This window comes from Antechinus flavipes, chromosome 1, assembly GCF_016432865.1.
Source record: "Antechinus flavipes isolate AdamAnt ecotype Samford, QLD, Australia chromosome 1, AdamAnt_v2, whole genome shotgun sequence".
Lineage (NCBI taxonomy): Eukaryota > Metazoa > Chordata > Mammalia > Dasyuromorphia > Dasyuridae > Antechinus > Antechinus flavipes.
The window spans coordinates 254,174,028-254,189,463 of record NC_067398.1 but is presented as its reverse complement, the minus strand read 5'-3'; the positions used below and the strand labels follow the sequence as shown (position 1 = coordinate 254,189,463).

Below are 15,436 nucleotides of genomic sequence, written 5' to 3'. Positions count from 1 at the left end.
AGCTTAAATCTCTATATCACTTTATAGTTTAAATTCTATCCCCAATGATACATTATCTCCAACATGAAATAACTTGCCTGATCACACAACTATGTTAGAGCTGTCACTCAAATCCAGGCAGTTTACTCCAAGGTAAACACTCTCTTCACTATAACATGGTACCTCTCAGGAAACAGAGAATGTTCTCATATTTGAGTTAGGAGAAATGAAGACTGCCATAAAATCTGTGGCAGCTCCCCAAAAGTCAGCCTTCACCAGCCCAAATATTAAGGCTTATTTGTTACTGGAAGATCAACCTATCTCCTCTAGATGTTTCTTCTGTGCCTTAATTTAGGATCATCCTGTATTGAGTTTTTTTCCCCCATAAGTCATCAAAGCTAGGCCAGAAAGCCCAGCCTAAAAAAATCAGTGAGATCTTTAAAAAGAAAACTAATCAGAGGAAAGGACAGGAAGAAAAATGCAAAGCAGAAATTTCAGTCCTAGCCATGAGCCTCTTACTCTTTTCTGCATGGCTTCATTAAGGAAGGCTTCAAATGGAAAGCACACCATACACAAAAATATAAATGCACACACAGGAACACAACACATAAGAATTTAGGCACTGAAAAACCTGTACATATAAAGGAATATACAGAACATAAAGATGCATGCAAACATACATACTAAATATTCGCACATATAAAGATGCAAAGGCACAAAAGTGAATGAATGAATTGAAAAAGCACAGCAATGTAATACATGGAGAGGTGGAACTGCAAAATGATTACATTACTTTTTTTTTTAATTATCTGTTCAAATATTTTTATATCAGCATTATATGTAATTGCCAAAAAGACCAAAACAAAACAAAATTAGAAACAATCTAAATGTCTAGAAAGGGAAAAGTTCAATAAATTATAATATGTTAATATAATGAAATATTGTAATACAACTAAAATGAGAAAGTAGGAGAAATCAAAGAATTGGAAGAGACACCAATGAAATAACAAAGTAGGGAAAAAAAAAAAACTAAAAATGGAAGAATGGATTTTATCATAACTGTGATTGCAAAGGAAAAAAAAAAAAGGCACAAAGGAAAAGAGGCTAAATTTGAAGTCAGAGGACCTGTGTTCATGATCTCTACTTACTACCTATTTGACCAAGGAAAAATTGATTTACCTTCCTTGGCCTTTGTTTTCCAATCTGGAAAATGAGGGGATTGGACTAGAGATAGCCTCAGAAGTCTCTTGCAGCTGGTAAATCTATGGCTCTCATGAAAAATGAATGAGAATAAAGGGACAAAGAATCTTGATGGAGATTTACAGAGAAGAACTAGCAAAGTCTTATGAGAATGATCCATCTAAATTAATTTAAATGTAAATAGTTGTTAAAACAAGTTTCTTCAGGGTGTCCTAAATGTCATAGTGTAGTTGTAAGCTATTAAAACTGCACTAAGATTTTTGGGATTCCTGCCTAAAAATAAAGGCAACCAAGTGGCCCAGTGGGGGTCTGGAATCAGAAAAGACTCATCTTTCTCGGTGCAAATCTGGCCTCACTTACTAGCCATGTGACCCTGGGCAAGTCATTTAATCCTATTTGCATCTGTAAAGTGAGTCAGAGAAGGAAATGAAAAACTACTCTAGTATCTCTGCCAAAAAACCCAAACAGGATCAAAAAGAGTTGGAAACAGCTAAAAACAACTGAATAAGAAGTATTAATAAAGAAACTTACTTAATTTTTTTTTACATTTAAAGTAATTAATTTAAGCTTCAATGGCTTAAAACTACACTAAGACTTTTAGATTTATGTCAAGATTTCTAATAATTTAATTTTTTAAAGTAGTCATTATTGTGAAAAGAAAGAATAAAGAACAAATTTGGGAAAATAAACAAAATAGTCATAGCTGAATGTTAATTCTTATTCAGCTATTTTCATGAAAATGTTTATTTTATTTATTCATATTCTTAAAACTACATAAGGAAAGAGTCCATGTTTCCAACAAACATATATGATATACACACACACCCCCAAAAAAAAAAAAACACACTCACATAAGAACATGTATCAATGAAAACTGATTCACTATTCACCAACATTAGAGAACAGAAAAAAATATTCTAATAAGAGTGTGTGTATACAACACACACACTCACTCTCTTATTAGAATATATATATACTCTTATTAGAATATTTTTTTCTGTTTTCTCTCTCTCTCTCTCTCTATATATATATATATATACATATATATATATATATTTATATTCTCTAATGTTGGTGATGTTGATATATATATGTATATATATATCACTTACACACAAAAAACAGCTCTTATTCCTTCTAAAAAACACCTTTTCCTTTTAGTCACATCTGAGTTTTTCAAAATTAAGAAATAATTTCAGACTCCTGTAACATAAGATGTTATCCACAAGCCAGGACCCATCTCAGCTGTTAGGGCTTTCTCTGACCTCCCCCAAGCTAAATAGAATAGTCCACAAACCTAGGGAAAAAACAACACAGGAAAGGCCTTTGCCAAATAGGGCCCTGGAAGGGAATGCACTGCCTGGGGCCAGAGATTTTCTCCAAGCCAGATCATTTGTAATACTATTTACTTATCAATGGTCCTTAATCATACCAACTTGCTCCTGAGTTGTTTAAAAAAAGAAAAAGAAGAAAGCACTCAAACAAATCCTTGTTTTTGCACAGTTTTTGCAGTTGAGGGAATAGGTTTGCTCTGAGCCATCCACACTTTCTCCCCCAATCTCTCCCAGGATGAGTGACACAACTTTATGAGATATTTGGTTAGGATGAAAATTCTAAGTCCACACAACCAGTATAATCTTGGACATGTCACTTAACTCTCTGGGTCTCGGTTTCCTCATCTGTGAAATGTAGTCACTGAACAACATAGCCCCTTTTAGCACTGAATCTGTATTCTATGATCTTTATAGATAATTCCTTGATTAAAAAATAGCTTTCCTTCTCTAACTCTTCCCCTAACAAACTACCATGTATTTAAATAATAATAATAATTAACAGTTATCTATCAGGCACTGCACTAAGTGCTTTTACAAGTATCATCTCAATTGATCCTCACAACAACCTTGAGAAGTAGGTGCTATTATTATCCCCATTTTGCAGATGAGGAAAATGAGGCCATCAGAATTAAGTGACTTGCCCAAGGTCATATATTGGTAAAAGTCTCAGGTCTTCCCACCTCCAGGCCATTGCTCTATCCTTTATACCTCCTAGTCACCTAGCTGGAAGGGGGTTTTCTAAGTTAGGCAATGGGGGTGAAAACCCGATTCTGAGGAAGGAAAGAATATCCCTTTAGCAAGCCAGGGATCACTGGCAGAGTCGATATAAAGCATTGGTTCAAACTAATGGAGAAGAGGACAGAAGAAATAGCATCTTTCTTCACACCCCTGCAGAAGATGCTGTGATTAAATGATAATACCTATGACTGCCAGCCTGTCTCTGCCCTTGCCATAGCTGGGAAGGAAACAGTACTTGTTGAGATGATGTCCACGGCCATACTTTCCCCTCTAATTAAAGAGAAAACTCAGGATATTTACCCACAGGACCAGGGAGTGGGCCCTGGCTACTCTTGGGAAAGGTGGGGGCTGAAGCGGGGCTTCTGTCCTTCAAGGCTGGGCTCCCGATGCTCCGTGTACCTGCTGAGGAATTTTCCAAAGGCTTCTTGAGAATAGCCGGTCCCTTGATATCTATTGGAGCTGCTTTTTCCTTTAGCTCTGGAACCCTGGTGGAATGAGGTGTGATATGAGTAAGAAAGAAGGGATATATGTTCCCCCATCTTCTCCCATTATTGTTGCGTGTTGGATGGGTGGATCAATATGCATAAACCTGTACAAAGTGTGCACGCTAACTCTGCACAGATGATGAAATTACAGAGCAAATGCAGAGACATATGCCCATATACAAACACAGGCGCCCACCCATTTTACTAGTAAGTAGATTCACATGCACCTGTTACACAGGTAAACATGTCACTCACTTTCTGGCTTGCTCACTCATGTGCTGACCTTCCTGCACACAAAGGTGCACATATATGTGGAGGTATGAGCAGAGCTCACTTTGCCCTGTGGCACGTTAGAATTTCTACTCCTGCCCTTAGGAGACACTTGACAAGCCTCTGAGTTACTCACTTGTCTACCGACACGGGCTTTAGCTTGGATCGCCAACCTGCAGGACCATCTAGCGCGTCTTCAGTAGAGCTGGGACCCTGACCTGGGAGCAAGGACACCAAATTAAAATATGGGGAAGGGCTGAGGACTTGACCCACCCAGCCTCTGCTATAGAAAGGGATCTTGGATTTAGGATTGAGAAACCCACAGTGGCAGCTCTCCACCTTACAGAATTAACGATGAACAAAGTTGCTTTTCTGAGCCTGTTTCCTTCTCTGCAAACTAAGAAACTGCACTAGCTGCCCTATAAAGTCTCTCATGACTTTCTGTCTCTGAGATTCTCTGAATTGCATTGCTCTCCCTAGTAAAGAAAAGCAAAGAAAATACTAATAGTTAACATTTATACAGAACCTAATTATGCTCAAGACACTGTATTTCACAATTATTGTTTATTGATCTTCAGAATAACCTGGGACATGGTGCTATTCTGATCCCCATTTTACAGATAAATAAAATGAGACAAACAGGATTAGTGCCTTGCCCAGGGACACACAGCTAGAAAATGTCTGAGGCCACATTTGAACTCCTGTCTTCCTGGCTCCAGGACCAACGCTCTATCCACTGTACCAAATTCAGAGATGTTGTGTACCCAATATAACTCTCTCATTTTACAGGCAGAGGATGTATGAGGTACAGTAAGATAAAGTGTCCTGCCCAAAGATCACTCAGTAAGCCCTCAGCAGACCTAGCACGAGAATCCAGATTGCTAGACATAGTCTAGAATTAGTCCAGCTGTCCCAGGGAGCCATCATTGGCTGCTTGTTATAACTGGGAGGAAACATTCCAAACACCAGCCAGGTATAATCAGTTTGGAGGAAGAGGGTCCATACACACCTCTGTATGTTCCCATCTCCTCTTTCTGCACCCTTTTCTTCCTTATACCTCCTATTTACCTGTTTCCCAGAATTCCCACTAGCAGTGCCCTCTCTCACTTTTTATTCTCCAAAATCAAAACTAACCTATCTGGTTTCTCAAACCCTCAGGGTTTTATTAACTAAACTAATAAATTAATATTCAAGTGTTAAGTGACCCATAAAGGCATCTCCCATGGGATATTTGGGGGTAGCTCGGTGACACATTCATTTATTAATTCAAAACTGGTCTCAGAAAATTAACAAGTCATAACCCCATTTGCCTCAATTTCCTCATCTGTTAAATGAACTGGAGAAGGAAATAGCAAACAACTCCAACTATCTTTGTCAAGAAAATCCCAAAGCGGGTCACAAAGAGTCAGACAGGACTGAACAACAACATGGGATATTTGCATTTTTAACAGAGACCTCCTGGAGAAGATTAAAAATGGGTAACATTGATATGGGGTATTCCAAAAATTTTAGTGCTGATCTAAGCTACTAAAGTTTTCAACTGCACTAAAACTTTTGGGAACCCCGATATAGCTCTTCAAGGTTTGCAAAATCCTTGATATAGGTCAGCAGAGTAACAGTTAATTGAGAAGCCAATGGGAAAGATATTCAGAGGGGAAAAGAGTCCTTCAAATCATACCATGTAAGTGACTAGCTGCCCTTTATTCACTGTGGCCAAATCTGCCGATTTAACCCCTACTAAAGTCGTCTGTGGAAGGGCAAAACAGAAGGTTTATAGAGCACACTACTTTGTACCCCTAGCTAGTTAAATACCATTCTGAATATACCTCAGTTACTCAGTCAATTAACATTTATTAAGTGCCTACTAAGTATCAGGGGCCATGCAAAACATAGGGGATTAAAAAAAAAAAAAAAAAAAAAAAGGCAAAAGAAGTCCTTTGTCTCAAGCAACTCACTAGCCTGTGCTAACTTGGTAAGTTAAAAAGGAAATAAATTTCAAATATTGCTGACACTGGCATAATAATGTGGAGATAGGGGATACTAGGAAGTAGTCTAAGATTACAGCATAATGAAAACATTGTCAAGGAAATGCGGTTAGCATGAGTTGTTTTTGATGAATCGTCCACAATGACTCATCTCTACCTGGACCTGCTTACCATTACCTCCAATTCAGCAGATGCACAATTAAAATCATCTTTTTTTTGAGGCAGTGGATGGAGTGTAGGATTTAGAGCCAGAAAGATCTGAGTTCAAATCTTTCCTTAGCCTCTTACTAGTTGCGTGACCCTGGGAGTCACTTAACCTTCTTCCTGTTTCCTCATTTGTTAAATGAAAATAATAATAGAGCCTATCTCCCAAGGTTATTTTGAGGACCAAATGAAATAATGTTTGTTAAGCATTTTGCTGACCTTAAAGAGCTATATAATGCAAGCTAAAATAATAATAATAATAATTATTATTATTATTATTATTATTAACTTTCCCTTTCCTATTTCCTAACTTCATTAACATTTAAGCTTATCCTCAAGCTATCTAACTTTCCACTCTTCATCATCCATCATGTCCAATCAACAGCCTGGTCTCATTGACAATTTCTTCAACATTGATTATACCAGCCCCTTCCTCTCACCTCTCACTCCTGCCATCGTAGATCAAGTCCTTGTCTTTTCTCCAATGGACAATAGCCATGGCCCCCTCACTGGTCTATCACCAGGCTATTCCCCTCTCCAATCAATCCTTTAGACTGAAAACTAAGTAATCTTCCTAATGCACAGATCATTAGATCATAAATTAAGAACTGGATGGGACTTTAGATATCAATGAGTCCAACTTTTCCATCTGCAAGATGAGGTAGTTGAAGCCCAGAAAGGTTAATTACTTTGTCCAAATTCACAAAAGTGATAAAGTAGCAAAGTCAGCCAAATTCATAGGGTTCTCACCACCCTGTGATTTGATTCAGAGGGGCTTAAATGGCTTATTATCCACGTTAACATATCTAGTGTCAAAGATAAGAGTACATTTCCTGAATCCAAGTTCAACACTGTTTCCATTCTGTGGAAAATCTATCTTCTGTAATTGCACATGTTTAACATATATTGGATTATGGACTGTCTAAGGGAAAGGGTGGGAGGAAGGGAGGGAGAAAAAAAAATTGGAATACTATGTTTTGCAAAGGTAAATGTTGAAATATAAAATATATATGATATATATATGATATAAATATCATATATTTTTATATATTATATATATCATATACATATATTTTGAAAATAAAAATAATGAAAAATGAAAATAAAAAACTAAAAAAGAAAGAAAGAAAATCTATCTTCTGGACTGCATGTCCCTCATATATAGCACTGGATCTCTCATCTCCATGCTTTTGCATTAGACAAGTCCTCCTTTCTGCAGTACAATCCCTTCTCACTTCTACCTCAAAGAATCTTTCACTTCCTTCAAAATATACCTTTTATATGAAGCTTTCCCCGATTCCCTCAAACTTCACCACAGAAAACTCTTTCCCTAATTACTTTGTAGTAGTTGTTCAGTCATTTCAGTCAAGTCCAATTCTTCATTAAACCCATTTAAGGTTTTCTTGGTAGATGCTAGAGTGATTTACCATTTCCTTCTCTAGATATCTATCTATGTGTATATATATATATATATAGACATATATCTATATATATATTTTTTTAATAGATGAGGAAACAGATAGAGTTAAATACCCTGCCCAGAATCACACAGCTTTAAGTGTCTGAGGATGGATTTGAACTCAGGAAGATGAATCTTTGCATCAATTCTGCATATGATTCTACATGTACATGTTAAGTCCCCTGATAATATAGTACTTCTTAGAGAGTAGATTCTTTTCTTTGTCTTTATATTCCTAGCAACTGGAACATAGTAGGTAATTAATAAATGCCTATTGATTGACCAATTGATTGATTGATCTTGGGCAAAGTCAGCTGCTATATTCTGTGGGTTTACCAAAAGCTTCCACGTGTATATATTGAATGGAAGATCCAGATGAGGCTTGTGGATGAGTCTGGGTAGCCCCTGGACATGTTCCTGTTTGTGGGCCCACAGGGTTTGCCTTTGCCCTTCTGTTACTGTAGGGGGGGAGTGGTTGGGGGGCAGTAATCAATGAGATGGGGCAGTATTTGTTCATGTGCCCCACCCCTTCAGGGACACAGTTCATCTGCACTCAAGGATTCAGTGAAAACCATGTCCTGGAAGAATATTCTCTGGATCCCCTGGGCCTTTGGGGATAGTTTGTATTAGCAGGAATGACACCCTGGTTATCACAGATGGAGGGATCCTGCAGTAATATTTCAAAGCAGAAGAATAAATGGAGCCAAATAATATTGTGAAAGAATAATCCTTCAGAGCAACCTAATAAAAGAGGGAGGGGAGAGCAGACAAGGAACCTCACCGTTTACCATCGAGGTGTCTGGCTTCTGTCTGGCGTTTATGAGCTCGTTGCCAGGACGAGAAAAGGTGGGGCTCTTCTTTGTTCTTTGGGGTGATGCTGGTGCAGAAACCTTGCTCTGGGGTGAGAGTTCTGTCACTCTGCCAGGCCGGGGAGACGCAGACTCCAGCTTTGTCTTAGGGGTCCCTCTTGGCCCTTCAGCTTTAGGATCTGGTGTCAGAGCGCGGGAGGGGGTCGGAGACCTGGTAGAAGTAACAAGACATGGAGGAAGTCACAGGAAAGGTCTCTGGGAGGTCTTTCTCCCTTTCATTTTTAATCAGTTTTTAAGGATCTATACTCATGGAAGGGAGCAGTGGATGATAAAATTGCAAATCAAAGGTTTAGGTTGGTTCTTTGTTGTTATGGAGAGGAGTTTTGATGTGGGAGGAGTGATTACTCCTGCCAATTATATTTGGGGTGAGTTGACTTATTCATTTGGTTCTGGACCCTTCGGCACATAACAGTGGATGGTTTCAGGCAGAGGCCCAGAAACAGGCTGGGGGGAAGCAAGGAGAAGCCAAGGTGGGGTTAAAAAAATACACCATGATAATCCACATATGGCAAATCCACATGCAAATAACCAAGAGCTGGCTCCAACTAGGAGTATGTTTATTGAGCATCCACGTGGATGAATGAATGAACTTTTAAAGCTTTGTTTGAGTTACCATTTGTACTTAATAAAAATTGCATTTTTAGGGGGGGGGGGGAATACACCATTATACACACAGATATACCACCTGACTGACAAGACTGCCCAAGCCTGTTGGAAAGATGGGACATGCCCTGGGAGCACCATCCCTTGGGACTATCTAAACAGTCCAAATTTAGGGGGTGTAAGGAGGCTAAGATGGGAACCACACATATCTTAAGCTTCTCAGGCTGGATATTGGTTTATTGTTTTTTAATCTATTCACTTTCTAAACATCAAATCTTCCCTTCTCACCTGGTGGACAAGAGCATTACAGCCTCATTTAGACCCATTGAGGAGGAGAAACTACCTGGGCACAAAAGTATTTATAGCAGCTCTTTTTTCCTTACTTTTTTTTCTTTTATGATGGCAAAGAACAGAAAATTAAGGGGTGCCTATAAGAGGAAAAGAGGCTAAACAAAGGATGATATGGAATGGAATGCTATTGTGCTTCAGGAATGATGAAAGGATTTCAGAGAAACCTTGAGAAGAATATGAACTAATGCACCAAGTAAGGACTAAAACAATTTACACAATAACAACAAAATTATAAAACTGAAAAACTTCAAAAGACTTAAGAACTCTGACCAAGCAAACATCAACCATGATTCCAAAGGACCAACGATAAAAGCCTGACAAAGATATGGTAGACTCAATATGGAAAATGAGACATGGCCAATGTGAGAATTTGTTTTGTTTGACTATGTATATTTGTTATAAGAGTTTTACTTTTTTTTTCCTCAGTAGAAGGAAAGGAGGTAGAGAAAATAAATGATTTTTAGTTGAAAAATTTTTTTTTGATTTAATGAAAAAAATAAAAACATCCCTTGCTCCCAAAGGGTGATCCAACTTATCAAGATTGAAACTCCAAACTGTGGGCCTTTCCAATCCCAGAGATACTGGCCCGGATCTTCCAGACCCTCTACATATTACCATGGTAGTCAAACACAAGAGAGTATTGATACTATCTTTTCTCTTCCATACAGGCTCTTTCGTGTCTGTATGAATCCAATTCCTTCCACTCTAAAAATCACTTTACATACTATTTCTGTCATTCAAGCCATAGATATATTCACCTCCTGGCTTACATAAACACATAGTGTTCTTTCCATATATAGTAGGAGAGAGAATGGGTCTCCTTAATCTTTTTTTGTGAACTACTTTGGTAGTCTGATACAATCTATGGACCCTTTTCTCTGAATGGCGTTTTAAATGCATAAAAAATACATAAGCTTATCCCCCTCAAAATCAATCATATTGAAATAATTAAGAAAATATTAATTTTTTTAATGCTATCCACATCCAGAGAGAGAACTATGGAGATTGGATGTGGATCAAAGCATATTATTTTCACCTTTTGTTGTTGTTTCTTTTTCATGTTTTTTTTCCCTTTTGGTCTGATTTTTCTTGCACATGACAAATATGAAAAGATGTTTAAAAGAATTGCATATATTTATTTAACCTACATTAGATTGCTTGCTGTCTTAGGGAGGGAGGAGAGAAAAAATTTTGGAACACAAACTCTTACAAAAATGAATGTTGAAAATTATTTTTAGGTGTATTTGGAAGAATAAAATACTGTGGAGGAAAAAAAGAAAATATTAATTATCCAGAGCACATGTGAGGAAAAATTCCCTTTACCTCCTAGGACCTTGGGCAGTGGTACCTTCCTGACCATTTGAGGCAGAATCTTGTCCCAGCATAAGGTTCTTCACAAGGAAGATGCGAGCCTTGTCCTTTGCATACTGAGAAGGAGCAGCTGTGACTCCCAAGGGAGTTTTCCCAGCTGCCTGGGAGGAAGTAAAAGTCAAACCATACTCCTTGGGGGTCGGGGCTTTGCCAGCTGAGGGCTCCGAAGACTGGAAGAACTTTTGCCGAGCTTGCTGGGTTTTGGATGCAGAGGAAGTCCAGCTACTGGGGCTTGAGTCTGCTTTGTGCTGGGAAGCAGCCGTGTGTGAGTTTGATTGGATTTGAGAACCTGCACGAAAGTCTGGTTTGATCTGAGAAGTGATGCTCTGGGTTCCTGCTGGAGAGTCTGCTTTGCTCAGAGGAGAAGTGTGTAGGCTCTGAGAAGTTGCACTAAAACTTGATTTGCCCTGAGGAGAAGTTGAGTGATAATCTAATTTGGTCAGGGAGGGGGTAGTAGGTGAGTCTGACTTTCTTTGAGCAGATGACCATCCTGTAGGGGAGTTATTGGTAACAGCACTCGGCTTGCCTCCTGCTGCAGAAGAGTTCTGGGTAAATGGGTTGAGGAAAGAGTTTGACGGGGTATTTGTGCTGGAAGTTGACTTGTGGAGGGCCGGGTTGATGGGGCTGAGGGAGTTCACGACACTATTGCCCACGGAAGATGGGCTCCCAGAAGACTGGACAAAACCCTTGGGAATGGAATTTCCCACGGGTTCTCTGACTGGCTGGCTGACTTTCTGCCCAGCATTCACTGGTCTGTCTGGTTCCCGGGCTCTCCAAGACACCCCAGGAGATGTAGTGTCCATTGGAACAGGATTGGTCCGGCTTGGATACCCAGCTGCTGGCTGCTTTCGATCTGTGCTAGGAGACTTTGAGAATGGGATAAAAGCTTTGGTCTGGTGGTTTGTGCAGACAAAGACACCAGGTTCCCCTGTGGACTTGTAGGTACCTGAGTGGAGTGTGTTGGAACATTGCTTGCATCTGGGGATGTAAGAAAGATCATTAGGGAAAAATTGTCTTCTTCAAAATCTAAGTTTGTGAGCTCTCACCTTGGAGCATCAACTCCAAGCAACCCATCAACATGTGTTCCATGACCACCTGCTCCTGTGCTAAGTTTGCTGAGGGAGATAAGAACTTAAAAAAGGATTCCCTGTGTTTGTGGCCCTCTGACTTGTATGGTGCAGGACCATCTACAAGCTTTAAAACTTAGAATGACCAACACCAAGCCTGGTAACATTATTGAAAAGATAGATGTAAACAATATAAGGAGCCTACCTCTGGAAATGAAAGACATATCTTACTCTAACCCTACTCTTCCATGCCCCCAGCAACCTAGAAATCGTGCCATTCTTCTGCTCAAGCTGAATGAAGTTCTCTCCTAAACATCAAAGATATGTCTGATTTTTTTTTAAAGCAGACTTTGGGGCAGCTGGGTGATGCAGTAAATAGAACACCAGCCCTAAAGTCAGGAGGCCCCGAGTTCAAATTTGACCTCAGACACTTAACACTTCCTGGCTATGTGACCCTGGGCAAGTCACTTAACCCCAATTGCCTCAGCCAAAAAAAAAAAAAAAAAAAGCCCAGCCTTTTTTTCTTTTTCTTTTTTTTAACTTTTCCTCATTGGAAAAAAAATAAAACTGAAATAATTTCTGAAGAATCAAAAGTTACATTAAATGTTCTTTAATACTTCATGCTAATTCTGTATAATGAAAGAGAAACTAGATAAAGAGGTGATAGAAGATAGGAAAACGAATCCAACATTTTACAATAAAATTTGTTCTGAATCCCTTCCCACCTCCCCACCAAAAAAAAAAAAAAACTTTTTGTGGCTCCCTATTCCCCACAGTCATATTTCAAACTCCTTTGTATCTGGCACGCAAGGCTTTTTATAATGTCACTCTCCTATTTTCCCAGACTCATCTCATGTTTCTCTATACTATATGCTCTAGGTCATATAGTTTTCATACCCCCTGAGTTTTCATACCTCCATCATTCCTTTTGCTTATATTTCCCCTGTGTTTAGAAACAGCCTTTGCTTCCCTCTTGATGTGATGAATCCAATCCATCTTTGAAACCCAACTCAAAACTGCCATCTCCATGAAGCCTTCCTGGATAGACAACACCTTTTCCCTCTGACCTTATGTAGCATTTTTCAAAATTCTCAAATGCTGACCAAGGTCTCCCTGCCTCCAGGACCACTTCCAGTCATCCTATTCTATATCTGCTTCCTAGGTTCAATTGGCTCTGGAGGGGAAAGTGAGGTCCCTTACACACTCCTCCCTCAATTAAATCCAACTCATTGAATGTCATGGAATCACCTCCCCAGTGCCATGGTCCTCCTCCACAGTGAATTAAACCACCATATCCTGACCACATAATATCAGTTATCTTCTTTTCCTACTCAATAGCAAGCTCCATGAGGACACAAGTCCATAAGGACAAATAGTGTGTCTTTTCAAGACTTTCTCTCTCCATATGTAAAAAACTGTTCTGCACAAAGTCGTAGCTTAATAATGCTGGTTGAATTGGAGAGAGAAGGTTCACTTGTGCACATTCTAAATCTCACTCTGTCAACCCCAAAGGCTGTCTGGTTTCACCACCCCAGACATTCCGCCCCCACAGCCTTCTCCATATGCAGTGTGCGCGGTACCAAGGAGTCAGTCCCGGACTAAATGGAGCTTCTGACACTTAGTACTATGTGATCTTGGGAAAATCCCTAAACTTTACTGAGCCTCAGTTTCCCCAACTATAAAAGGGAGGGATTATACTAGATCCTTCCAGCCTACGGTAATGATCCCATGGATCTGCCACACAGCTTCGTGCTTCTAATTCTAGTGATAACTGATCCAGAAGCTGCAATCCAAACCTGGGAATAAACTAGAAGAAAATTTCAAAATCCATAACCTGAATGGCCAGAACCCTCAATTAACTAGGTTTCTGCCTGTGATGGTATTCTATTTTTCCCTCCGAGACAATTGGGGTTAAGTGACTTGCCCAGGGTCACACATCTAGGAAGTGTTAAGTGTCTGAGACCAGATTTGAACTCAGGTCCTCCTGACTTCAGGGCTGGTGTTCTATCCACTCCGCCACCTCTCTTTCCCTCTGTCTTTCCCTCCTCTTTTACACACATACCCACATACACACACAAAGAAAACCATTTTTTTAAGCAATTTATGTTGTGATTAGTCAAATGCAAATTTCTTTAAAATATTACTGAATCATGGTTTTTAATCATTTTATATAATCTTAGTCAATAGACATTAGCTGCTTTCAAATAGGAGTTCCATTAAGTTTTTTAGGTTAATTTTTTCCCTAATTTTTATGCCAAATCTCTGTATTTAAAAGAATGAGGAACTATTGATCTCATCAGACTCCTTTACAGACAGAAAAACTAAAGACAAAAGTGATTTTCCTCAAGATCACAGGGCTAATTACTGGCAAAGTCAAGTCTGATTAAGGATTCTTTTACCTATATTGCACTATTACCACGGGATGTTCTGGATTCAGTCTTAGTTGTTATTACTGTTGTTAAGTCAAGAATGAATCTTTATGAAGGTGTTTGGGGTTTTCTTGGCAAAGAAACTGAAGTGATTTGTCATTTCCTCACACAGCTCATTTTATAGACAGGGAAACTGAGGCAAACAAGTAAGTGACTTGCCCAGGATCATACAAATCATAATACCTGTGGCCAGATTTGAGCTCATGAAGAGTGTTCCTGACTCCAGGCCCAGTGCTCCATGCATTATGGCACTCCTTAAGTTCAACCCCATCTCCTAACCCATCACCTTCTCCAATCCTCATTAGGGTTCACCAACATTCAGAATAAGGACTCAGAGACTTTGTCACATTCGTAAACATCCATTTATGTTCAATAAACTATCTAGCTAAGGCAGAAGCAGGTATTCACACATTTTAAAACCTTCAAAACAGCCTTTGGCTTTAGCCTTCAAAAATCCAATTGAGAATCCCCATTTCCCTTGCATTCCAGATAAATCAAGGTCTGATTGTATTTGAATTAAGCCAAGGGGCCAAGGGACCAGGAGCTGAGTTTATAAGCTCTCCTACTGGTCACTGATTAGGTAGAAAAGCATTTAGACCTAGATATAACAGTGAATTTGAAGACAGAAAGACCTGAATTCAAATCCAGGTTCAGACAATTATTGACTTTGTTATCCTAGATAAGTAATATAAATTTCCTCAGCTTCCCTTTGCACATCTATAAAATGGGGATAATAATAATACCTACCTCCCAGGCTAATTTTAAGATCAAGTTAAAAGCATTTTGTATTGTAATACTTAAAGCAGTATATAAATGTTAACCATCATTATCATCATTTGCATGATCTTTGGTTCTAAAAAGTGGCAATTAGGCAGCTAATGGTGCAGTAGATAGAGAACACTAGTCCTGGAGTCCAAAGGACCAGAGTTCAACTGTGGCCTCAGACAAGTCCTAGCTGTGTGACTCTGGACAAATCAATTTAAGCCCAATTGTCTCACCAAAAATAAACAAGAAGTAAATATAGAAATATTATCAAACAGTCCCTTCTAGTTTTTAATATATGAGACTATAAAACTCTTACCTAATTCTGGC

The 15,436-nt window shown here is 39.0% G+C and overlaps 1 protein-coding gene across 2 annotated transcripts in view; it reads right to left on the bottom strand.

Moving 5' to 3' along the window:
- The window catches only part of MICALL2 (MICAL like 2), a 64,691-nt gene that overhangs the window by 15,626 nt on the left and 33,629 nt on the right, over positions 1-15,436 (bottom strand). For both annotated transcript variants that reach the window (XM_052000327.1, XM_052000316.1), the window contains exons 6-9: positions 10,801-11,826; positions 8,436-8,674; positions 4,143-4,224; positions 3,552-3,736 (exon numbers count right to left, since the gene is read on the bottom strand). In XM_052000327.1, coding sequence (XP_051856287.1) covers positions 3,552-3,736; positions 4,143-4,224; positions 8,436-8,674; positions 10,801-11,826 — 1,532 coding nt within the window. The remainder of the gene's footprint in view (positions 1-3,551; positions 3,737-4,142; positions 4,225-8,435; positions 8,675-10,800; positions 11,827-15,436) is intronic.